Source organism: Babylonia areolata, chromosome 6 (genome assembly GCF_041734735.1).
Source record: "Babylonia areolata isolate BAREFJ2019XMU chromosome 6, ASM4173473v1, whole genome shotgun sequence".
NCBI lineage: Eukaryota > Metazoa > Mollusca > Gastropoda > Neogastropoda > Buccinidae > Babylonia > Babylonia areolata.
In genome coordinates, this window is record NC_134881.1 from 12,613,456 (window position 1) to 12,641,411 (window position 27,956).

Here is a 27,956-nt window from a genome sequence, read left to right on the forward strand (position 1 = left end):
CTTGGCAGTTTTAATGGGCAGTGCCAAAAAATGATGTGTATGCCCTTGTGCGTACATATCGTCTTAATCAGTTGCACCATTACACAAGTGCAGTCTTTAGTTCAAACAGAAAAAATGTTGTGAATTCATTTGAGAGGCATTACATTTTATTTGTGAATTATCACATGAACCCCACCTCCAGTTTTGAAAGGCATTGCTTTCATACAGAAAACATGCAGCCATGCACACCATTACATTTAAAAAGAGGTGTACAGAATATGGGTTAGAAAACAATGACAATCTGATACTAAAGAAATCATGTTCTGATGGCTTTACATACATACTGATATAAATAAAACAATATTATTAAGTACAGTATGAATCCAAGCTGCTGTTGGAGATGCAATATGTAAATCCAGAAAAATAAACTTGATGAATGTAAAAGGCAAGTATTAAAAGGGAGTGGAAAAGAATCTTCACTTCCACTCAGATTTCTCAAATAAAATATGATCAAGATAAGCTCAAAAGGTGAACATGCTTCCATTTTTCGATTCGCAGAACAGCGTATCAGCTAACATATCAAACAATGCAGATGACCAACTTGTAAATGATTCCAGAAGCAGGTAGTGTTTGCTCAAACATGACATACAGTTTGTGTGTGCAAACATTTGTAATGCTGCAGTGAATTCATATCCTTTTAAACTACAATTCAAGATGTTCATTTTAACCGTCTATTAAAGCCAAGTACACTTCAGTAAAAACAAATCTATTACTTGAGGGGGGAAAGGCCTCACGATCGCATGGACAAGAGCACGTCAGTCTTACTAAGCTAAATGCTAACATGTACAATTACTTTCAAGTTTACAAAAAAATAATAACCATGCCACCATACTGATTGTACAACACACATCAATGCATTCTTTCAGTCATTTCCTGGTCCAGTTTTTTGAACATGCATGTGCATAATACTTGTGAACTTGATCCACATAAACATAGGCACTGGCAGCTCACCATGGACAATGAGGCATCACGTTTTTTTCGTTCAAATGTCAGAATGAAAATGTAAGAATACATGAACATATTTCAGTACATTAAAATGCTATGCTTACTGTCATTTTTCTATCACTGAATCAGTGGCAAGTGGATAAAGTAAGTTAAGAAAGAACAGAAGTCATTCACAGAGAGAAAAAAAAAAAAGAAGAGTGATGGGAGGAATTTTACAAATCTTTAACCATGATCTGAGCATAATACTTACAAATTACTTGCTGTGTCCAACATTATAACACAGATTACCATCTACCTCTCCATCAGTACTGATGTACTGTCCTTCAAGCACAGCAGAAACAGCAATTCACATAAGATGCATGACTTGTTATTTCAATTGATTATAAGAGATCGGTCAGAATGACTAAACATAAATGTAAAGGGAAGACTTCTTCATAAAAGCTACACATGTTTACACATAACTATCAAGTGTCTGCATCAAGTTGATTTTGCATGACTGTTGGTTTTCGGACTCTCTTAAACATGATAGATGTCATAAAAAAATTCAAGTTCCACTGTTGAGACACAGGTGGTCAATACTTCCATGTTGGTATCAGCCATGAAATTTGAATGCCAACAACAAGAAAAATGGCACTACAGTATACTTTTTGGAGCAAGAAAAAAACACAAACCATGAGATGCATTACAGGCCAGGCAACTCGTGAGAAAGCGAAGCTGGAATCAAATGGCCACAAATCTTGTTCTATGCTGTAAATGCATCTTTCTCCAGCTTTCAGTTTCAATATTATTCAGCAACTACAACTTTCCAATCCCAATTTAACTCCCCAAAATGGTCATACATCCGGTGTAAGACCCTCACATCACATGCGCAACCTTCCATACCTATGTACAAATGGAATTTCCAGCAGCAAATTGATTCAAGCAAACTGATGATGCCATGTTGGAAGGCAATTATGTGAGCAGTACAAGGCACTACTGCTGCAGCTCCACGTAGTTGGCTGGGAAAAGACCTGATTTACCATGGCAAGACCCCCGCCACCAGCCTTCGTCAATCTGTTTCAAAACAAAACCAACCGAAGTTGTGTATTACAACACATTATCTCATTATGTTCACTCACGAATGCAAACACTTGGGTATGAGTAACCCCCCTCCCCACACCCCACCCACCCCCAGCCACCAGCCTTTGTCAATCTGTTTGAACTGTTTGAAACAAAACCCACCGAAGTTGTGTATTTCAACACAATATCCCATTTATGTTCACACATGAATGCACATACTGAGGTATGAGTGAACACACATCCACTGATGATGGGGGAAAAAGGAAATGAGGATGCTCATGAACACTCCACATAGAAATGGAATGAGAGAACTGGTCACTTTGGAAGTTCTGAACAACAAACATGACAGTGGTTCAGGTGGAAAAAAAAACAACCATCCCCAAACAGTGGTCTGGGAACCACCCTGTGTTGGCCCCAGCAAGATCCAAGGTAGGCCTCAAGCAGGTGAATTGGGGGGTGGTCCATTCTTACGAAACCCTTTACATACAATGTGTGTCACTGAACACACTGGTGTTATGCTGCACTGATGCATGCAGTAATCTAAATACAAAGCTTTTTTCACTCCCTAAATCTTCCTGGTCATGGGAACAGTGGTGCTAAAGTGTGTGTAATAGTGTGTGTGTGTGTGTGTGAACAACAGTGTGTGGTGGTGAGTTTTCGAGAGGGGAGGTGCCTTGTGATCCCTTTGATACCCCAAAAGCAGCTTTATGAAAACAGATTAAATTTTACACTAGTGACTAAATAACAGCTGGCAAATCAGGAGCTAGATGAGGCAGGACTCACAGTAAGTTCAGGTTGGTTTGGACACATATATCATTACTCTTTCAGAAAGCATTATTTCTTTTGACTTGTTACCACATGTGAATCTATGCACAGTAATACATATCAGTGGAACAATACACACAAAGCTACCCCGACAGAAAAAATAAACAATGCAAGGATTGGAAACAGAAAACAACCTATACAAAACTTTCAAACACAAGGAAAAGTGATGTGTTCCCAATAGCAAAACTACAAAAAAGAAAATTATGCAGTCTGTTCCAATAGTTTCAGTTTCTCAAGGAGGTGTCACTGCATTCAGACAAATCCATATACGCTTCACCACATCTGCTTGGCAGATGCCTGACCAGCAGCTTAACCCAACATGCTTAACTCTCTCCATACGAACGGCGAAAGAGACGACATTAACAGCGTTTCACCCCAGTTACCATCATCAAAATATTGCAAGCGGAAGGCTCTTATACTGAAGAGGTGAATGTTGACAAAGAATACCACAATTCTGACGATGGAAGCTAAAGGTTGGGTCATTCAGACACCCACTGGACATCCGAGGGGTCTGTGTAGTGGAGAAGAGAGGACTGGCCGTACTGAGTGAGTTAACCAGGTCTTGAGTGCATGCATACATATTTGTGTACCTGTCAGAGTGGATTTCTTCTACAGAATTTTGCCAGAGGATGCTCTCATCGCAATGGGTTCTTTTTCAGTGTGCCAAGTGCGTGCTGCACATGAGAACTCGGTTTATCTTATCCAAATGACTAGATGCTCAATTTGATTTTCTAGTCAAAACTTGGGAGAATGGGCAAAACCTGGATTCAAACCCAGACCCTTGCGGGCTCTGTATTGGCAGATGAGAATCTTACCCATTCTGACATCTTCCTCCTTTTTCTGTTCCAACAAATCTCATCACCTGTCAGCTCCATTTCAGAGCCTTTTCAGCCAACTTCAACTGAAAAGTTGCTGAGAAAAGAAATGTTTTGAAGTAAGCCGAGTCGTGGCCAAAAAGTGGATTGGTGGCCTTGATGTAATGTGTCCGCCTTGGAAGCTAGAGAATCTGATGGCATGGGATTAAACCCAACTCTTACAAGAATCTTCTTCCCCTCTAAAAGACCCTGAATGGTGATCTGGACGCTAGTCATTCGGATGAGATAACAGACCGAGGTCCTGTGTGCAGCACATATTTGGAGCACGTAAAAGAATCCACGCTGGAAAAATTCCTGCAGAAAAATCCACTGACAGTAAATCAAGTACACTTGCATGCATGGTTATGTGCTCTCCCCAGGGAGAGGAGCCTGAAATTCACAAAGAGAAATCTGTTCTAACAAAAAAGTAATACAATATAATACAATAAATACTGATGTCTAACAGAACAGAAGAGGGTAAAATTTTGTCCTTTGGGGACTCCTTAGGCTTACATACACTTAAGAGACAGATAGGCATAAATGAATAATTACTGACCATCTCAATATCTGTGATGATGTCATCCGGATCAAAGGTCAGCTCATCGTCATCCGCTGCAAAGTGGAAAAGAAAACATGAAAAGAAAAAAAGTAAAAAGTAATATTTCAAAGAAACTGCACTGAAGAACAAAAATGAGGAGAGAGAAAAGAACACTGGCTAGATTTAATGAAAGTAACCCCAGCCCTCTTAAAAAAAAAAAAAAGGAGAATAAAAGAGAAGGAATAAGAAAAAAGAAAATGCCTGAAGTGGAGTGATGGCCTAGAGGTAATGCGTCCGCCTAGGAAGCGAGAGAATCTGAGCGCGCTGGTTCGAATTACGGCTTAGCCGCCGATATTTTCTCCCCCTCCACTAGACCTTAGGTAGTGGTCTGGACGCTAGTCATTTGGATGAGACAATAAACCGAGGTCCCGTGTGCAGCATGCGCTTAGTGCACGTAAAAGAACCCACGGCAACAAAAGGGTTGTTCCTGGTAAAATTCTGTAGAAAAATCCACTCTGATAGGAAAAACAAATAAAACTGCATGCAGGGAAAAAAAAAAAAAAGGGTGGCGCTGTAGTGTAGCGACGCGCTCTCCCTGGGGAGAGCAGCCCGAATTTCACACGGAGAAATCTGTTGTGATAAAAAGAAATACAAATACAAAATGAAGCAAAAGAGAAGCAAATAATCATTTTTCTTTTGAAATGTCAACAGAAATGTGAATGCTGTTCACAAGAAACAACACAAACATCCAATTCATTCACACCTCTGACAAAGTGGGCTGGTTTATGATCCCGGGATCCCATTCTTCTTCAACTGTGTTATTGTGAGCTGTAACACCCCTGTTCACTCATATGCATGTGTCCGTTTTTACATGTATGACCGTTGTTTACCTGCCAAGCTGGCAGCCATTCTGCATTTTTAGGGATGCACGTGATGGGTATGTTCTTGGTTTCTGTAACCCATCTTCTTCTTCTTCTGCGTTCACTCGTATGTACATGAGTGGGCTTTTACGTGTATGACCGTTTTTACCCCGCCATGTAGGCAGCCATACTCCGTTTTCGGGGGTGTGCATGCTGGGTATGTTCTTGTTTCCATAACCCACCGAACGCTGACATGGGTTACAGGATCTTTAACATGCGTATTTGATCTTCTGCTTGCATATACACACGAAGGGGGTTCAGGCACTAGCAGGTCTGCACATATGTTGACCTGGGAGATCGTAAAAATCTCCACCCTTTACCCACCAGGCGCCGTCACCGTGATTCGAACCCGGGACCCTCAGATTGACAGTCCAACGCTTTAACCACTCGGCTATTGCGCCCGTCTCCGTAACCCATCAAACGCTGACATGGATTACAGAAACTTTAATGCGCATATCTGATCCTCTGCAAGCATACACACATGACCTGGGAGATCAGAAACAAACAACACGCGTCGAAACTGGGGATCGAACTCAGAAATCTCAGGCAAGAATCCAGTGCTTTAACCATTCCGCCACCTCGCCCATTAACTCACTCCGGATGATGGAACACTATAGCGGTTTCGACAATTAAAATTTTGTCCACGTTTTCCTCGTGGCATAGCATAAAAATCGAAGCTACACCGGGCATTGCGAATGTATCAAGGGTCAAATGGAAAGTTTCTTCGTGAGGTTTCCGTGACTATACACTTGCTGGCCAGCTGTTGACCTTGGTACCCCACATGACAAGCTAATCTGCATACGCATCAAAAATGGTGTTGCAGGCGATACAGGTGGAAATTTTTTGAGCAAACCAGATCACGACAGCGGCTTTTTACTGCTGCTTAAGTGATTGAAATGCTTCAAACTGAAGGTTTCGACATCGATGATGATGATGAAGACGTTGAATAAAGTATCTGCAGTGAAGAATGCTACCAGCAAGAAGGTACTATTACAGTGACTCAGCTTCTGAGAGCTGTGAAGAGGAGGGGGGTGGGCGTACACACGAGGTTAGAAGACAGGCCAATGGGTCAAGTACAGGGAGTTTCATTCAGTTACTTTGTGTTCTGTATTTTTTGTGATTTTTTTTCCTAACGTTAACAAATGGGTCATCTGCAGGGGAAAGCAAGGGAGAAAACTATTCGTCCGGAGTGAGTTAATGATGACATCCATTTCCCCAACACAGAAACACACACACACACAACACACAAACCTCTCTCCCTTCACCATCCTCACAGTGACCCACCCACTACTCCATCGCCTTCCTCCTTCCACTCTCAACTCACCGGCCTGGTAATCGTAGAGAGCCACAGCCGTTACACCACCCTGTGACTGGGCGGGGGCCTGCTCATCAACGTTCCCATCATCCAGCTCGTAGGGAGACTCCTCTGGCTCATGCTGCGGAACTGGTGCCGAGAAGGATGGCGTGTCTGCCGTCTCTTCTTCACCAAATTCGTAGGGGTTTTCTGGTGACTGCACCGGCTCCGGCTCTGGTTCCGGTTCTGGCTCTGGAACTGACTGCCGTGCTGGTTTTGGCGGTTCTGGCTCTGGTTCGGGTTCGGGTTCGGCCTGGTTGGCTCTGTTCTGTTCTTCTTCCCATCTTTCTTGTTTCAGCCTCTCCTGGAACAGGGCAACAGTGCTGTCATTATTCAATGTCTTGATATAATACACTGAATGACTTGTTTGCTTGTCCCTTCTTTACAGATTCTACTGAAATTCAATTATAATTTGATGCAGTTTATAATTCACATTCTTCATGATATTTCTTCTGTGCTGTTTTGTCTTCAAATGTGTGCATCTGTCGTTCCCTGCGCACGCTATAACCTTTGTCTTGTTGCTGCTCTGTGTGTTTGAAGTGTCTGTACTTAAATAAAAATCATGTTCAAACCAACACATCAGTCAGACTGGCACCAGAGGGGAGGGGAGTGTGGGGGGGTGGGAGGGCTCCCCACTCACCTCCTGCTGTTTTTTCTGTTCTTCCTTTTCTCTCTTCTCTTTGGCCTGTCTTCGCTGTCGCTCTTCTTCAGCGCGTTTCCTGGATTCTTCTTCGTTGGACTTGGCCAGGTTTTCAAAACGTGACTTCAGGTTTCTAGCACCTTCTGAGCCTGTGAATACACAATGTGAATGCGACTGACTGATTGATATGGATACTTACATGGCACCTGTCCTCAGTCACAGACCAAGCTCTAAGTGCTTTACAAACACAGTCGCTTGTAGATCAGGCTGCCTGTCTGGGTAGAGTCGAATGAGAGCTGCCTTTGGGCGCTCATCATTTGTTTCCTGTGTCATTCAGTCAGGCTTTTCACACACACACACACACACACACATGTATATTCTTTTAAAGAATAATAACAAAAGTACATGTTTGTTTCTATTTCATTGGACAATTAAACTCAGTCAAACTTCTGTACTTCTATGTAATACTGCAATATCATATTATTTGTTTTTCCACCAAACATTGATCATTGAGTATTGCTTCATTTCACTATATATCATTGAAAACATTTTACACCATACATGACATTCATATGTGTGTGTGTGTGTGTGTGTACGTGCATGCATGCAGCCGTGTAAAAATATGTGCAAGTGTGTATGTATCTGTGTCTGTAGTGGCATCTTTGATTCATTCCCATCCTCACACAGTGGATCAGTATGCACACAGACGAACACATCATACAGTCATACATTCATCGATTCACAGAAGACACACGATAAATTCATATTTCACACTCCTGTATCACTCACTTCCTTCGGCCTTCACACAGATGGACACATCATACAGTCATACATTCTCTGATTCACAAAAGACACACGATAAATTTGTATTTCATTGCTCGTTTCTTCTTTCCTGTACCACTCACTTCCCTCGGCCTTGACCCTCTGGTAGCTGCTGCTGACTCCCTCCATGTCATCGAAGGAGCCTGCAGACTGAAACAGAACAAGGCTGTATTTTCTTCTGCTTTCGTGGGCTGCAACTCCCACGTACACTTGCATGTACATGAGTGGGCTTTTACGTGCATGACCGTTTTTACCCCACCATGTAGGCAGCCATGCTCCGTTTTCAGCGGTGTGCATGCTGGGTATGTTTTTGTTTCCATAACCCACCAAACGCTGACATGGAATACAGGATCTTTAATGTGCGTATTTGATCTTCTGCATGCGTTTACACACGAAGGGGGTTCAGGCACTAGCAGGTCTGCAAATATGTTGACCTGGGAGATTGTAAAAATCTCCAACCTTCACCCACCAGGTGCCATCACCGTGATTCGAACAAGGCTGTATCAAACAACACTGTCTGACCGACACACGTTTCCATGATGGCATTTCTGTATGTAATATAACTCCACGGCTGCACTTTCTCTCCTCCCCCTCTCTGCCACTGGCAGACAATTCGAATGGCAACTTGACACATTTCAAGAAAACCAAACCATATTTGCTGGTACACTTGTAACTGATGATATACAAAAAACATGCTCAAAACGTTCTGTGGAAAACGTGGGGGGAAAAAAACAAAACATCCCCAGTGGCGCCATAATTCGGACATTTTCTTTAGCCAGCACTCAGTCATTGCAGATCAAACTCTCAAAATTATGACACCACTTATTCAGGAAAATGCATTCACGATTTGAAAAACTTCTACAGAGATTCAATTTCATGCAAAGAAATATTGATGGCACATCAGCACACCATGCTATAGAAAGACAGACAAAGAGACAAAGAATATGTGCGTTTGTGCACACATGAATAACAAACGTGAATATGGTGAAGACTGGAATGTAACTGTCCCAGAAACATGTTGTGCATTACAACCTTCTTCTGCGTTCATGGGCTGCAACTCCCACGTTCACTCGTATGTACACGAGTGGGCTTTTACGTGTATGACCGTTTTTACTCCGCCATGTAGGCAGCCATACTCCGTTTTCGGGAGTGTGCATACTGGGTATGTTCTTGTTTCCATAACCCATCGAACGCTGACATGGATTACAGGATCTTTAACGTGCGAATTTGATCTTCTGCTTGCGTGTACACACGAAGGGGGTTCAGGCACTAGCAGGTCTGCACATATGTTGACCTGGGAGATTGGAAAAATCTCCACCCTTTACCCACCAGGCGCCGTTACTGAGATTCGAACCTGGGACCCTCAGACTGATAGTCCAATGCTTTACCCACTTGGCTATTGCGCCCGTCGTGCATTACAACCAACTGTCTGTCCATGAAAAAGAACACAAGGATATATTTCTTCACTCTGACGGATGGATCTTTATCACACTGAAATAAATGACTGAAATCTCCCAATCCTAAGCATCAGGTATAGTTTGAACAGCAACATCCTTTGATACTATAAATTGTTAAAAATACTGGTCACAAAAAATAATGGAGAATACATTCTGATATAAAGAACACACAGCTTAACGCAGGGTAAAAGGAAAAATACAAAGAACATTCACAGCTTTTGGATAAAAAACAAAAAAATCACAACAACCAACAACAACAAACAAACAAACAAAAAAACAAAGAAAAATATTACACACCTAGTTTTACACAACTTTTCAACCCCTGACAGTTAAGTTCAGTTATTCAATTCAAGGAGGCGTCACTGCGTTTGGAATAATCCATATACGCTACACCACATCTGCTAAGCAGATGCAGGACTAGCAACGTCATCCAACATGCTTAGCTTAGTCAGGCCTTGAGAAAAACAGATACATCATTAAATTAATGGATAAATAAATACACAGATAAATAAATGACCACATAGATACATAAATATACAAATAAATAAACAAAACCCCCTGACACTTACCTGATCTTTGTGACCCTCCACCCCAAACTTCCCACCGAAGCCTTTCTTCATGTCAGTCTGTGAAGGGTGGAGCTCCGTCTTGGTCACGTCACTGTAGCCTCCAGCAGACTTGTCCTGTCGGTCTTTCTGCACCCCGTACTTGCCGCCAAAGCCTTTTGAGTAGTCTGACGACAGGACACACAACTGTTGTGTTCAGTCTCAGTTTCAAGATGTCAAAGCATGCTGACTATCCATACACCCTACATATCTGCTGTATATATATCTATCTATTTAACTATAATATATATATGTATCTTTATATATAGATGCCTAATCTTTGCATAAACCCAATGCGCTGAACAGGCCTTGAGAAAAAAAATCCATCCCTGCGTGTGCTCGAACCACCAACTTTTCAATTATCAGTTCAACGCACAAACTGACTGCACCACAGAGACAGAAATACCACCGCCCTCATTCTATCCACCAATACATTAATTTTGAAGAACTAGCAAACACTGTGAAACAATGATGAACTGGGTAATCTAGAAAAAAACCACCACCAAAAACGAACAAACTCTGCAATCTGTATTTCAACGACTCTCAAGACCAGAGGATATTTTATATCCAAGAACTTTCAAAGCCATGGACTATTTCGTTGTTTTTGCACAACCACCCCCTATAACAATATTTCTTTTCTTCCATATCACTGTTGCTTATGCTTGCCTTGCTATTCCCTTGAATATGTTTGTTTTCTTATATACTTCTTACTTATCATTATCTGATTCGTTTTTCCATTCTACTATCTATATATATTCTATATATATATCTAGTTTCACAATCCAAAAACTACAGTCTTAAGTTGTTCTGACACACTGAATCCTATCTACCATTTTGACAACACTGAATCCTATCTACCATTTTTCTTTAATTTCTCAACATATTTTCGATGTGAGTTAACTTGGGTTTTTTTTTCTCTTTTTCTTCTCTCTAGAGAAACCGATCATGTATTCCCCTACCGAACTTCTTGGTCAAGGATGTGCAGACCTGCTTGTGCCTGAACCCCCTTCGTGCAGAAGATCAAACACGCACGTTTAAGATCCCATTATACATGTCAGCATTTGGTGGTTTATGGAAACAAGGACATACCTGGCATGCACCCCCATCCTCGTTCCCGAAAATGGAGTATGGTTGCCTATATGGTGGGGTAAAAACAATAATACATGTAAAATCCCACTCATGTATACAAGTGAACACGGAAGCTGCAGTTCATGAACAAAGAAGAAGATTCTCCTAACGTCTCCGCTCTCTCACCTGTCTGTGACTCGTGCTTCTGCAGGGATTCCTGGTGGTCCCAACCCACAGCAGACTTGTCCACTCGGTCCTTCTGCACCCCAAACTTGCCCCCAAACCCTTTGCTGTAGTCTGTGAACAACAAGTCAACAAAATGTGGTGCGTGTTGAAAAGAGAACAAACGTTTCAGTCAACAAAATGTGGTGTGTGTTGAAAAGAGAACAGTTTCAGTCAACAAATTGTGGAGCATGTTGAAAAGAGAACAAACGTTTTGGTCAACAAAATGTGGTGCATGTTGAAAAGAGAACCAACCCTTTGCTGTAGTCTGTGAACAACAAGTCAATAAAATGTGGAACGTGTTAAAAAGAGAACGTACGTTTTAGTCAACAAAATGTGGTGTGTGTTGAAATGAGAACAAACGTTTCAGTCAACAAAATGTGGAGCATGTTGAAAAGAGAACAAACCCTTTGCTGTAGTCTGTGAACAACAAGTCAACAAAATGTGGAACGTGTTGAAAAGAGAACAAACGTTTTAGTCAACAAAATGTGGTGCGTGTTGAAAAGAGAACAAATGTTTCAGTCAACAAAATGTGGTGCATGTTGAAATGAGAACAAATGTTTCAGTCAACAAAATGTGGTGCGTGTTGAACAGAGAACAAACCCTTTGCTGTAGTCTGTGAACAACAAGTCAACAAAATGTGAAGCATGTTGAACAGAGAACCAACCCTTTGCTGTAGTCTGTGAACAATAAGTCAGCAAAATGTGGTGCATGTTGAACAGAGAACAAATGTTTCAGTCAACAAAATGTGGAGCGTGTTGAAAAGAGAACAAATGTTTCAGTCAACAAAATGTGGAGCGTGTTGAAAAGAGAACAAATGTTTCAGTCAACAAAATGTGGTGCATGTTGAAAAGAGAACAAACCCTTTGCTGTAGTCTGTGAACAACAAGTCAACAAAATGTGGTGCGTGTTGAAAAGAGAACAACTGTTTCAGTCAACAAAATGTGGAGCGTGTTGAAAAGAGAACAAACCCTTTGCTGTAGTCTGTGAACAACAAGTCAACAAAATGTGGTGCGTGTTGAAAAGAGAACAAACGTTTCAGTCAACAAAATGTGGTGCGTGTTGAAAAGAGAACAAACCTTTACTAAAGTCTGTGAACAACAGTCAGCCAACACAACCCGTGTAGAGAACTAGCCAACACAACAACACTGGCAGTCACGGGATCCATCAAAATACAACACCTATTTTTTCCAATCATTTTCTGAAACGGAGCAGAATGACATACCCCAGTCATGTTAACAGCAAGCTCAGCATCAGCAGCATGACTGAACACTGCATGTTGCACCTAATGAACCCTGTTTGACGTATGAAAGCACAACAACGATGTAAGCCTTAAAACCTTCTCTATATACATCCTCCCCACTTTCAACAGATTCACTTCTGTCCACCAATCCTGAACTACATGATGATGATCGCAGGTATTACACACACATTCTGGGTAGAAGGTGGGTCTGGTAGAAGGTGTGTCAAACACATGTGATCAAAACAACAAAAACAAAGCAATCAGCTGCAGCATTTGGATCCCTACCTGTCTGCGACTCATGCTTGTCAGTCTTTCCCTCGTAGTCCCAACCCATTGCAGCTTTGTCCTGGCGGTCCTTCTGCACCCCAAATTTCCCTCCAAAGCCTTGTGCATAGTCTGAAAATGCACATCACAGCAATTTTTACTTCAACCTCTGGCACACTTTAGTTGTGTTACTGCCAGACTATATTTTGGTGTGCTTTGTAACAGCAACCTTTACTTCAACCTCTTGTACACTTCAAATGTATCAGTCTTTATTTTGGTGTGCTATGTGCAATTTATTTTTGTTTATTTTTTTGTTTATTTTGTTATTTCTAAACAGTTATTCATGAAATCAACCCTGAAGTTTTGCTGAAGCCATGCAAATGTACACAATATCCAGTCTCAAACAAAACACACACACACAAACGTGCACATCCAAAGACCAGCATTAACCCTTTCCTTCTGATAACGGTAGGAGCCGGCATGCCCGCGCGCGCGCAGCGCCTCAATGCGGCCGGCGCCGGCTGCGTGTGTGTGGTACTTTTCCATCATGTGCTGACGCCGTGACTATGCTCAACAGGCACTAAAAGTTGGTGGAAAGTTTCCTACTATAGTCCAATAATCTGGCATCACTATTTTTGGATGCTAGCACCACTTCCATTCACAAAGAAAGGAGGGAAACTGCGTGTGGAGAGTTGTGAATGAAACTGACCGGTTTTCACAATGGCGTCGTCTGCATGCACCAGTGAGTTCGAGGATTATTCAGCGGAGGAATTAGGTCTCATATTAGAAGAAGTGTCAAAATATGATCAGATTGAAGAGTGTGAAGAATTAGAAGAAGATTCTGACGTGCATTTAGGTTCCAATCAAGAAGAAAGTGGTGAAAGTGATCCGGAGGACAATGTGCCACTCGCCGCTCTGCAAACCACGTGGCGACCGGCTACTCAGCCTACCAACGTGGCCACATTCCAGCAGCCGACAGGCCCTGCACATTCACTGCCAAGCACTGCCACCCCTCTGGATTATTTTTTTTTGTTTATACCCATCACTTTTTTTCAGGTTGCAGCAGAAGAGACTAACAGGTATGCCCGGCAAAAACAAGCAGCCCGAGGCACACCTGACCCTCTTTGGTTCGAAACAACACCTGATGAAATGCGGGCCTATCTCTCTGTGCTGATCATGTTGGGGATCAATCGTCTGCCACGTTTGTGGTGCTACTGGTCAACCGACCCTCGCTTCAGGAATAACTGGATCAGCAGTGTCATGCCCAAAACACGGTTTTTCAAAATCAACCAGTACTTTCATCTGCGCGACACATCGAACACACCTGCACGTGATCACCCCGACTATGACCCCTTGTACAAGGTGAGAAATTTCATCAACATGATTCTTCCTTTGTTCCGGACCAACTACCATCCAGGTCGTGAACTAAGTATTGATGAGGCAATGATCGGGTACAAGGGTCGGATATTTTTCAAGCAGTACATGCCAGCCAAGCCAACCAAATGGGGCATCAAGGTGTGGGAGATGTGTGACGCCAGGACAGGGTACTGCGTTGCATTTGATATTTACACCGGCCGTGCAAGTCGCAGAGACACCACCATCAGTCTTGGGCATGAAGTCGTTCACATGTTGGCATCACCTTTCTACCATCAAAACAGGCACCTGTATTTTGATCGTTTTTTCACCAGTGTCCCCTTGATGACACACCTGGCCCGAAATGGGACATATGCCTGTGCCACTGTCAACGTCAACCGCAAAGGGTTACCAGAGGAGGTCAAGACTGCCAAACTGAAAGAGAAGGGAAAATTGCTGCAGATGCAGAAGGGCTCACTGATGGCCACAGTCTACAAAGACAACCGTCAGATCTACCTTCTCAGCACCAACCAGCCACCAGGTATGACGACAGTGGAGGACAAAGTGACGCCGACAGTCATCGCCAGCTACAACAAGTACATGGGTGGCGTTGACAAGTCAGACCAGTATCGCGCCTACTACCCTGTTGGTCATCAGAACAAGAAATGGTGGCGCTACATTTTCCATTCTCTGGTCAACTTGTGCATTGTCCAGGCCTACCTCACCTGGGAAGTGTCACCTCATGCCCCAGTGAACAAGACCTATGACCACTTGATGTTTCGCGCTGACATTGCAGAACAACTTCGCGCAGGATTCACCTCCAGGAAGCGCAAAGCAGGGCGCAGCAAAGCAGTGCCAGATGCCCCCATTGCCTTGGCCAGCATCGACCATCACAAGTTAGAAAAGATCAAAGGGAGACGTAGGGTCTGTCGGCAGTGCATCAAAGACGGTCGCAGGACGGCGAAGGGACGAGGGGTGGAAACATCATATATATGTTCTTTCTGCCAGGTACCTCTCTGCTTCCACAGGAATGACTGTTTCCGTGACTATCATGGACAGAATGTGCCTCAACATTAGGACAAGCTAGCTTGTTTTTGTTTATGTGTGTGTGTGTGTGTGTGCTTACCTGTAGTTTTGATGACTCTGTGACACTTAGCAGTGACACTCTACTCACTATCCTTACTGTACAGTAACACATTGTGTGCATATATGAACAGATCTGTACAAAGTGCTTAGAACAGTGACATAAGAGCAACATGGAACTGTGCTTGAAATTATCTCCAGTAACTCTTCAGTTGTGACAACTGACACTAGTTGTGTGACATTCTTTGGATTACCTGTGGGGACTGTACTGGCAGACAGGAGACAGATCATCTCAGGTAGGCCGCAGCTTCATTTCACAACACTAACGTGCATGTGCATGGAATAACTGCATGTTGGTGTGCTGTATTAGAATTGTCACCATCGCATGTGACATATTTGGTGACATTTTGGTGACAGAGACACGACCTGTCACATCTAGACACACAGAATCTCGCTCACATGACAGAACAAAGCCTCATGACCATACCTGCCGAATTTCATGACTCTAGAGGTTTATTCTTGGTTGTGGTGAAGCGTGAACTATACACACCCATTTTGCGGCTAAACTCACCAAAAGAATCCGAAATCTAGGGGAGTTTGGCCTCAGAGAATCCGAATGCAAGAGGGTTAAAGAAACAAAAATGTGGTGTTTCAAGGGAACACAGATTACATTCTATGCTCATGTGTATTGAAAGCAGGAAATAACCTTAACAATTATTGTACCACATCAAACTTCCTGGTTCCTGTGACACCACTCACAGTTCAATTTCTCCATTTTAAATCTGCTTGTTGCACACGTGCTATGTTGTGCGTGTGTGATTATTTGGTGCACTTGCACATACTGTGCTGTGTTACGCCTGGTGCATGTGCACAGGTGAACATGTACACACTTATGTAAGGTGGGTTTTTTTTTATATGAAAATGGAACACATGGAATGTTTAATATCAATAGTCCTCCTTGATGTCAACTATCCTTCAATGAAATACATTTCTAGATAGCCTTACAAACTTCTGTTTCACAATATATGATTTACAACCCCACAATTACAACTCTGATGATATACCACTTAGACTTTCTTTCTCCGACTCTTTTGCGTGTGTGCATGTGTGAATGTGTGTGCATGTGTGTTGGAGGGGGGCAGGGGTGGGATGGGGTGAGGGGGTGAGGGAGGAAGCTAGCGCAGGAGAGTGCATGTGTGTGTGTGTGTGTGTGAGCTAGTGCGCTAACGCATCTGTGTATCTGTGTGTGTGTGCGTGTGTGTGTGTGTGTGCGTGCGTGCGTGCGCGTGGGTGGGTGTTTTTGTGCTCACACAAATCATTGATGGCTTGATAAAAATGTTAAATATTTCATGTAACGATATGAAATGCATTTGGCAATGCGCTCACCATCAGTTATAATAGCCATACTAACTGAATGGTTAGAAAACACAGCAACACCAGAGAAAACCGTTTTGGAGACAGCAACCTGGTGGTGGCTCAAGCTACCTTTCTGGGACTCGTGTTTCTCCACTTTCTCGTGGTGACTCCAGCCGACTGCAGACTTGTCCACTCTGTCTTTCTGCACTCCAAACTTCCCACCAAAGCCCGTAGAGTAATCTGAAAATGCACAAAGCACATGGACTGCACATCAATATCATCCTCCAGGTAGGTGCTTTCATCCACACTTTTTGCCTTTCATACTTTTCCATCGAAGATCACACACACAACTAGAAACCTCCTGTCGCTATGACACAGCAAGTGACACAAATGAAATCCCTTCAATTTTCTGATACAAGGGCAGGTCTGTACCACCAAAGAAACATTTCCAAATGAACAGGAAGTGACATAAATGAAAGCCTTTTAACTTTCTGATACAAGGGCCACCAAAGAAACAATTCCGAACAAAATACACTGTTGGTGGTGGGTGAACTGCTCGATTTGGATAGGCCTGGAGGTCTAGAGGGACAGGTCAGAGCATATATATATATATCTCTCTATATATATCTATATGTATCTCTCTCTCTCTATATATATATATCCAAATCATGTGTATTTCTCTTCTTGTAATGTATCACTAGGTATGATTATCTCTAAACATTTTACAGTGCAATGGACATACTGAAATACTGAAGTGGTAATGCTAAAAAATGGCCAATACACATTCAGACGCAGAGCTGCAAAATAAAAAGTTAAAAAAAAATTTTTTTCATTGTTATTTATTTATTTATAGATTTTTATGACACTTCTATCATAAGCCTTACCCATCAGGCCTGCTTCAAAATTCACACAGCCACTGAAGGCATGTGTGTGGGATGGGCATGGTGTAATTGTGTCCAAGAATTTGTGTTCAGTGGTGTGTGTGTGTGTGTGTGTGTGTGTGTGTATGTGTGTATGTGTGTGTGTGTGAAATGGAAATGCAATTGTGTATTTCTTTATGACAATATTCTTGTGTGCATATATATATATATATATATATATATATATATATATATATATACATTTTAATGTTATTGTTGTTTTCAATCTGCTTGTTTCTTCTCTCTCTCTCTTTCTCCCTCTCCTATATTTTTTCTCTTTTTTTTCTTTTTCATTCCTTTATTCCTTTTTTTTTTTTAATCATTGAAGGCTTGATGTAATAAAGCAATTGTTGCTTATTCAATTTACCATCATGAAATAAAAACTACTTGACTTGAGGGTAGTACAAGTGAAGTCCAGTGGGACAAAGGGGAGGTTACCAACTTCCGGGAGGTTATCGGCCTTAGTTACTTTCGTTTTCTCCGCATAGGCGGATAGTAGTTTGCACGGGACAGGAATGTCAGACCCCTGCTGGAGTCTGCACTAGTTGGGTCACGGTTAAGTATGTGTAATTAAAGTGAAGTTTACGCTTTCTTCAGGGACTTACACCATCTCATGGAGTGAGAATGATTTTTTGTTAATGTTTAAAGCTAACAGCTTGTTGAGCCGATACAGAATCTGCCCTTAACACCCCCTGGTTCTCTGCTATGTCACATCACTGTCTGAATCAAAGGGGAGATCAAGGAGACACCAAGTCAATCTCTAATTGTAAACCAAAGCAAGACGGTTTTGCAATACAACTGCTGCTGAAATTGATTTGTTGAGTACAGAAGTCTGATCAATACTCTCAAAAAAGGGGGGAAAAAAAAAAAAAAAAAAAATCATCAGCTCTGCTGAATGTTAAAAAGATCTTTAATGAGAGAAAATGAAAATAAGGCTAAAATGGAACAGCCAACATTATGTAAATCAATTTTCATATTATACTGGATGTCATATCATTTCATATACTATCATTACTATTACATTACATATTGTACTTTGCATTGTATTTCATTGCATCGCTTCCTGCTACATTGTTTTGTACTGTACCATTAATAACATATCATACAATGCATTGTACTGCATTGTATTAAATTGTTTTGTTCTGTATTATCTTACCAAACTCAAAACTCCAAAATTATACAATTCAACATTACTGTACCTTTTTGCGAGGCATGTTTCTCAGTCTTGCCTTCATAATCGTAGCCCACGGAGGACTAGAGACAGATACAATGATAAGATTACAAATCATTCATGACGAGCACACAGCAATAAAATAAAATAAAATAAAAATCTGTTGTGCCCCGTGGTTGAGGAGACAGTCGACATAGGTTGGGAAGTTGGGGGTGGGGAAGCATGAAGGGGCAGAACAGCCAATTAAAAAACAAACAAAAAAAAATTCCACAGAACACTGACAAGAATTACAGGATCTTTAACATGCGTATTTGATCTTCTGCATGCATATACACACAAACGGGGTTCAGAGAGCAGCAGGTCTGCATGTATGTTGACCTGAGAGAACAGAAAAATCTCCACCCTTAGCCCACCGGGTGTGTCGAAACTAGGTATCAAACTCAGAAAACTCTGGTGATAATCCAGCATTCTATCCATTTAGCCACCACACCCATCTAAAACAAACTTCTAGTGAAACCAGGGAAAAAAAAAAAAGGGTGGTGGTATGTCTGTAAAGCATTTCAAGTGTTTACTTTGTGATTCATGATAAATGAAAAACTTACAGCATTGTTTATGTTCATGATTACAGAGATGGTTCATAAGTTAGCGTATTTCCCTATTGCATGAGCATATTCTATAGGACTATTTCATTCTGCTGTCATTGTCAGGACTATAGTAGTTCCATTTTTATTTGTCAGCAAAAATAAATAAAAAGCAGTGTACTGACACAAGCGCAAAACTCTCTCATACACAGACACACAACACCCCCCCACACCCCTCCCTGTCTTTCCTCTCATTCTCTTCCTTTCTCTTATGCAGTTTTTATGCACCTTCTTATTCTTAAACCTAATTGTGAACCCTTTAAAAAAGATAAATGAATAAGTAAATAAACAATATAACGTATACATCAAGATAGAGGGACAGAAAGAAAAGAACATGAATAAACATTACAATACATAGCTGTAAACCTGCTATAAACCAAGCCACACCCACAGAGCATGCAAAGTAGTGACTGTCTGCACATTTTTTGACACTAAATGACACCAACCACAAGCAACAGTTTTGAAATTAAAAAAAAACAACAATAACCCAAAAACCCAGCAAAACTTAAGCTATAGCTTACACACCACTTCTGACAAGAAAGCAGCACTACGCCACATGATTTTGTCAGCAAGTTAAAAAAAAAAAAGAAGAAAGGACAGAAAAGCTTAATCATGCAGTTTCCCACAACTTCACACATCACTGAATATTCATAATTCAGTCAATATCCAGGCACAAATCATTATTTTGTCTAAAAAGAAACATACTATACAGCGTAAACTGTAAAGAAATATAAACTAAAAGATCTAATAAGCATTTCAAAGCACAAGAACTAGTATGAACTTTCTGAGATGACTCACATGAATCAACAGCAGCTTTAACTTAAACATTTAGAAAGTTTTATTGTACCCTTTCTTTTTCCTTCAAGATTTTTTTTTTCTCACAAGATATTCTTTGCTGATAGCCTGCCTATAACAGAAAGCCAATATTCTATGGTTCATCTTTATCCATGGTTCTCACCCATTCTGTGGCCTTTCATGTCTTACTTGCTTGGTGATGTCAGACCCCTCCCCCCCCCCACCCAACCCCTTTTTTCATGCCTGTAATGAGTTTGTGTCAAAGCCTTTGACACTGACAGATTTATAGGTAAAAGTTATTTGAGGAACACACTCTCTCTCTCTCTCACACACACACATACATAGACACACACACACACACACTCCAAAAATGTCGAAGTCTTCAGTGTTGGCAGGTTCATGGCAATCACGGGGGGACTACTTTTGAAGGAACACACACACACACACACTCATACACACAAACCCTGAATACTCCATTTTCTTTGAATCCTCCAATATTCACCAGATAAGGTCCACACAAAAAAGGAGCATGATGAAAAAATTCCAAATTTATATTTCCATTCTAAAACAAAAGTATCAAGGACAACAAAAACGAAACAAACCAATACAACAACAAAAATACCCAACAAACCCAACCCCCCCCCCCCCACACACACACACAAAAATACCACCAAAACAATGTCTTCCCAGTTTAGAAACTTGCCTTGTCTACCCTGTCGGATAGGACGCCAAATTTACCCCCAAAGCCTTTAGCGGTGTCAGTCTGGCTGCTGTGCTTTGAGAGATCTGTGTGGTAATCATGCCCAACTGCCGACTGAAAGCAAGTCAATCCATGGCATAGCACACAATACACACAAACCAACCGTACACAAGCCTTATCATCTAAACAAAAAACCAACCAAAAAAAAAAAAAAAAAAAAAAAAATTTTTCTTACCTTAAGTCAGTGCCGATAGTCATGTCCTTTGAATTCCATGAACGTTTCTAGATGACACTGGTTTTAAAAAAAATTCTTGTTCTATGTACATTTTTTTCATAAGTAAAACAGCTCTTGGCTTAATGATAGTTCCAGTTGAAAAAATAAATACTGCAAATGTGCACAAACTTGTGCAATTTACAATCTTTTCTTTTCGCTTCAGAATAACTGAAATTCTAGAAACTTTTCATAATCAGAGGAAAATGCCTATTTTTTCTGGACTGTTTGTTTCTGACTGATCTTTTAGCCATGGGCTAACATTCTGTCAACAAGGAAATAGCCCCAAACAGGCAATACAAGACACATCTTCTGTGCATGCATCATGATTAGTATGTTTTCAGTTTTTTCACCGCATGTTTACAACTCACAATATTTTCACATGCACGCATTTAAGCTCAATACGTTATTCTACTCACCAACAATAGAACCACAATTTTTCGATCTACAAGTTTAAGATTTTCACTCAAACCTGACGACCCTTGTCACTTTTTGAAGAAATGACGCTGCAGATGCTGACAACAGTAGTGATTGTAAGACTGTTACTGACATCACAGACGCATTTCAGATGTCATACTGGATGAAGTAATTCTTTTGCTGTTTAGTCTTGAGAAGTGAGAGTGAATTTTCAGGATTTAAAGCTGTCTCAGACTTGAAGTACTTTTTCTTCTTCTTCTTCGTTCATGTGCTGCAAATTCCATGTTCACTTGTATGTACACGAGTGGGCTTTTACGTGTATGACCATTTTATTTTTAACCCCGCTATGTGGGCAGCCATACTCCGTTTTCAGGGGTGAAGTATCTAAAACAGCATGTGAGGACCTGTTTCTTCTTTTTCTTTGCAGTTCACATTTTTTGGACTCGTCCATTCTTGTGTGTGTGTGATATGAAGAAAGAGAGTGCGTGTCCTTGAGCAGTATATATATATTTAAAAAAATATTTTTTGCCCGACTCAATTTCCCATCAATCATTTTGATTGATTCACTTCAACTTCATTTATGATGTGGTGTATGTATGGACATTTTCCGAATTAAAAACAAAATTCATGTGGCTTGTATATCCAATACAATAAAATTGGACTTATAGATCGTAAATGATGGTAGTTGGTGCTACTGCAGTTCCAGCAAGCATTCTAGCTGTTTCCCAACTAAAGTTATTCACAGCAATTACACTGTATGCTTACAAATTTCATGTAAAGCAATATACACATAATGTGATACTTGTTTAGCCTGTCACCCTGGCTGAAAGCAACCTCAATTTGCACTGATTCTAGCATAACATCAAAAATGATAATTTAAAAAAAAATTCCAGTTTGGTTCATTACTTACACTGAATTCTGTAACCATGACTGAATGAGTAAATCAAGTAGAAAGTACATTGTTCAATAATCAGACAACCACTGCCGCTTCTTCTTCTGCGTTCACTCGTATGCACACGAGTGGGCTTTTACATGTATGACCGTTTTTACCCCGCCATGTAGGCAGCCATACTCCGTTTTCGGCGGTGTGCATGCTGGGTATGTTCTTGTTTCCATAACCCACCGAACGCTGACATGGATTACAGGATCTTTAACGTGCGTATTTGATCTTCTGCTTGCATATACACACGAAGGGGGTTCAGGCACTAGCAGGTCTGCACATATGTTGACCTGGGAGATCGGAAAAATCTCCACCCTTTACCCACCAGGCGCCGTCACCGTGATTCGAACCCGGGACCCTCAGATTGACAGTCCAACGCTTTAACCACTCGGCTATTGCGCCCGTCAACTGCCGCTTCAAATAACAAAGCTGTTTGCAGCAGAGATGGTTTTGGGCTCTGAAGGAATAAATGGACCAACCTGGATTTTTCACACAGAATAAGCATCCTTGTTTGATATAACATTTCAGGGCATTGCCATGTAACATCTGACATTCAGTTTTACTTTTATTAAACAGTGTGTGAAATATGTAAACTGGTGATAAGGAAGGAACATTGTAACTGATTTTAAAGTTCAACATTCCTGAAGGTGACCAAATAAAAGAGTAGAAAAAAAGAAAAGAAGGATACCATAAATCCTGAAAATAAACTGCATCAAATTTACCAAATCCAGTTTTCTTTCACGTTCTTTTTCATGTTAAGTTGTATGTAAAATCGACATGACGTTACATATATCTCGAGATCAGATTACCATCACTCTGTGTTTCACTTCCATTCAGTCCTGTTAAAAAGTAAATAATCAGCCAGTGAAAAATAAACACAGATACCTAAACCTTGCCAAAGGGGAATGAAAACATACAGAGGACACAATACTGAATACCATATAAGTAACCTCCATACACAAGCCAGCACTCTTCCTAAAGTCATATACCTTCAAATAATCATGGAGGGGGTCAAAGTCTGCTGTTTTCATGCTGTTACTTTCATAAACACAAGTTTGTTTTCCAAAATTACACACTTCATCTTTCAGTTTCAAGTCTAAAATCAGTCAACCAAAGACAGAACTGACAAAAGCATGGATATTGCTTCATGAAAGGGAGCGGCTCACAACCTTTTTTTTTTTTTTTTTTTTTTTCATAGTGTATGATACAGAGCTTCTGACTTCCTCAAACAGCTACAACATGTGCACATCCTGACAAAATGCATAACCCACAAACCTTATCCATGCGATCTTTCTGAACTCCAAATTTTCCTCCATAACCCTCCGATGCCTTTGGGCCGGATTCAAACTGCTGCTTTTTGATGGATGTATCATCCTGACGAACCTCTTCACGCAGCTGCTTCAAGCTGTAAACATGAAAGGAAGGGAACTAAGGAGGGGGGTTTATGTTCCATCTCAGAATTTATTTAATCTTTTCTATTGAAAGAGACATCAGAAAAAGAAGAAGAAGGAGAGTGATTCAGGATTTAAGAATATGTTCTATTATCTTGCGTAAGAATTTCAGAGTAGCATAAACAGACATAAACATGCATGTATGCATAAGCAGCCACATGCATGCATGCACACACACACACACACTCTCTCTCTCCAACATATTCATAAACAAATACAAGCTACTTACACACACTCTGGAATCAGTAAGTTATTTAAGTTGTATACATCATATATCAATATTCATATTATAACATATTATTGAAATATACCTTCAATACACACTAGACTCTCTGATTTATCTAAGTTCTATCATATGTAAATATTTATATAATATGTTACAGAAATATATGCTTTACACATTCTAGACTTGGTAAGTTACATAAGCTGTTTCATATGTAATAACATTTACATAACATGTTAAAAAGATATGTGTTAACTTCAGATATTTTAAGTTATATATCAATATTTATATAAAATGTTACAGAAATGTATGCTTACTTAAGAGACTTTAAATTATATATCAATATTCATATAACATGCTACAGAAATATATGTTTACTTCTGATACTCTAAGTTGTATGATATATCAAATTTATATAACATGTTACAGAAATGTATGATTACTTAAGATACTAAAAGTTGTATGATATATCAATATTTACATAACATGTTACAGAAATATTGTACTTCAGATACTCTAAGATGTATGGTATATCAAATTTACATGTTACAGAAATATGTGTACTTCAGATACTCTGAGTTCAATGAAATATCAAATTTGTAGTTCATGTTACAGAAATGTGTGTTAACGTCAGATAATCTAAGTTGTGTGATTCATCAATATTCATTTCTTCTGATTCATCGCGGCTACTTGCTCCCCGTGTTAAAACCTGATCCTTCAGTGATTCTTCCTTTTCTTATTCAGCTCCATATGTCCGGAACAGTTTACCTCACGATCTTTGCCACTCTCCTTCATTTCAATCTTTCAAAACTGGTCTGAAAACACATCTTTTTGAAAACGCCTATCCACAGATCTTCCATACCTTTTCAGTTATAAGCCATGCAAACTCTCTCTCTCTTTGTGTGTGTGTGTGTGTGTGTGTGTGTGTGTAATTATGTAATACGCGTAGTCTCTGAATCTGTTTTATATTATTGTACGCTAAATCATTATTTTTCTTCTTCTTTCTTTTGTGAGTTATTGCGCGTGTGTGTGTGTGTGTTTGATGTTTATTGTAAAGCGCTTTGAGCTCTCTTTAAGGGAGGAAAGTGCTCAACAAATGTCCATTATTATTATTACTGTTATTATTTAACATGTGACAGAAATGTATGTTTACTTCAGAGATTCCTGATGGCCTGACCCCTCCACGCTCTTTGCTCCCCAGCGCTGCTCCTTCTCACTCACATCATTCTGAAACAAAGACATTAAAACCATATTAAAGTACTTCACATCTTCTTTGTTCGTTGGCTGCAACTCCCACGTTCACTCGTATATATATACGAGTAGGCTTTTAACGTGTATGACCATTTTTACCCCGCCAAAGTACTTCATATGATTCTGAAAACACATAAACATAAAAACAACGACAGCCGTGGAAGGTAAAATGAAACATTTCTGCTTGACCTGAAGACAGAATTTTCACTAACTTTCCCTGTAAGCAGTAACAAAATGTCCCCATTTGGAGTGGGGGAAAAATGAAGATGTACTTCTTCACAGTTCCTTTTCATTTCCTCTGGTCCTTGATTTAACTATAAGCTGAATGAGAAAAACTCATGACACTGAGACGGAGCTGAGAGCTGACAGTGAGAACTATTGGAACAAATGCTGCGGCAAATCCATGTTTTCTTCCTCACTTTCCAGACATGACATGATTGAAAGCCCCCCCCCATTATTTTACAGAACGAAAAACAAACAAATGTTATGAAACAAAAACAAACAAATGTTATGATACAGCTCACTGCTACTTACAACAAAATCAGGGTCAGTTTCCCAGTCATCATCCTCCGAGGCCTGAGTGGTGACCTTGACATTGGTGCCAGCTGCTGCCTTCCACATGATGACTTCTCTGTCAACAACACAGGATACCCTCACCACAGCAGTCAGTCTGCACAGCCTTTGCCAGGCCGCACTACAGCAAATCACAGGGCTTGTAGCCATGGTGACATGATGATGAATATATATATATATATATATATATATATATATATATATATATATCGCCTATCTTTGGTCTAAGACCAAACCCTAAGTGCTTTACAAATATGTGGTCATTTGCACAACAGGTTGCCTACCTGAGTAGAGCCAACTGACACCTGCCATTGGGCATTAATCATTCAATTCCTGTGTCATTTAATCAGGTTTTGATCATGCACACGCATATGAGTGTACACACACACACACACTCAGACTTGTAACATTTTTATGTGTATCACTGTTTTTGTCGATTTACCCTGCCATGCAGGCAGCAATACTCTCTTTTCATGGGCGTTCATGCTGGGTATGTTCTTCTTGCCATAACCCACTGAATGTGAGTAAATGTGTGTACACATCTATCGCTAATTATACTCACTATCACAAACATCAGATCCTTTTATAATATTGAACTAAAGAGAAATGAATGAGGAGTGGGATGTAGAAGAGAGGGTTGGGGAGAGTTGATACATGTGTGTGTGTGAGAGAGAGAGAGAGAGAGAGAGAGAGAGAGAGAGAGGGAGGGTGGAGTGGGGTTGAGAGAATTAATCTGCATGATTTTTCATTTCTTCAGAAGTAACTTTGTGCCCTGTGCATGATTTACAACATTTTCAACACTTGTACCATTTGGGGAAAAATGTAACAGTGGAAAATTAAACTAGAAGGTGGATAATTAAAGTAACTAACATGAGGAAGTGATTTTGAAGGTCAGGACAGCAGTCAGCAATGATTGATGATACACAGAAAAGAATGTCATTATATAATTTTCCTTGAGGAAATTTACAGTCAAACAAGTTGAGTGAATTTAAACTCAAGCATAAACATTACCACATTTAAATTGTGAGTATGCTTTCTTTTGAGTTATGTACAACGTAATGTGTAACTGACTGTGTCTACAATTGATAACTGAAGAAGGTATGCATGCATGCTATATATCATATATCTATAATACATGTATGAATTTATATGCCTACATGCATGCATGCATGCATGTGTGTGTGTGTGTGTGTGTGTGTGTGTCTGTGTGTGTGCATGATGATGATGATGATGATGAAGGTGGTGGGTGCATGCATGAATGCATGTGTGTGTCCGTTTGAGTGCATGATGATGATGATGAAGGTGGTGGGTTCTTGGAATTGTGATCACTGTGAAGGTCCTTGATGTGCATAATTAGATACTTAAAACCAAATCAGACTCACAGACTATGTTCAGACGGGATCTACTTTTTTCTGTCTGCTTTCTATCTTAGTGTATTCCCCATGCAACAGAGAGAGACTAGAAAGAGAGAGGAGAGAGAGGGAGAGAGGGGAGGGTATCAAAATCGCACGATTTTTCGAGAAGACTTTGTTAAATACACATATTTAATAAAATTTCTAACACTTGCATCATTGAAAAAAATGTAATATCAGTAGATTAAACTAGAACATGAGTTATTTAGTCAATCAATACGAGGAAGTGTTTCCATCGTCTTGACAGCAGACGGCAATGATTCATGCTCCACAATGCGAGCAGAACACACCCCCATCCCACGCCAAACTTCGGCGACCTTAATTTTGAAATCCATTCCGTTAAATACCGAGATTATCAGTAGCATTTATTCGAAGCAAAGTATAACAACTTGAGTTTAGATTTCATTTACCTGCAGCAGAAGAGTAGCAGACAACGGATTTATTATTGCGGCGTAAATTTGGACCGGGGCACAAGTCACTTCCTCTTTTTCGTCCCTTCGCTTCGCTTCCTGTTTGACAGTCACGTGATCACCAATGATGGACG

General features: G+C 40.5%; 1 protein-coding gene across 2 annotated transcripts; it reads right to left on the minus strand.

The window, feature by feature from the left end:
- Window positions 1-124: 124 nt before the first annotated feature.
- Window positions 125-27,936, minus strand: LOC143282744 (src substrate cortactin-like). 2 transcript variants are annotated; one of them, XM_076588491.1, is made up of 15 exons: window positions 27,823-27,936; window positions 25,962-26,058; window positions 25,330-25,403; window positions 23,778-23,907; window positions 20,878-20,988; window positions 18,767-18,821; window positions 16,777-16,887; window positions 12,877-12,987; window positions 11,313-11,423; window positions 10,023-10,186; window positions 8,080-8,146; window positions 7,175-7,323; window positions 6,505-6,838; window positions 4,279-4,334; window positions 125-2,037 (listed from the first exon to the last, which is right to left on the minus strand). In XM_076588491.1, exons 2-15 carry the CDS (start codon window positions 26,046-26,048, stop codon window positions 1,957-1,959), a joined length of 1,641 nt encoding a protein of 546 aa, XP_076444606.1. In that variant the 5' UTR covers window positions 26,049-26,058; window positions 27,823-27,936; the 3' UTR covers window positions 125-1,956. The 2 variants fall into 2 exon arrangements, with proteins under 2 accessions (XP_076444606.1, XP_076444607.1); XM_076588492.1 differs by lacking the exon at window positions 20,878-20,988.
- Between the last annotated feature and the right edge of the window lie 20 nt (window positions 27,937-27,956).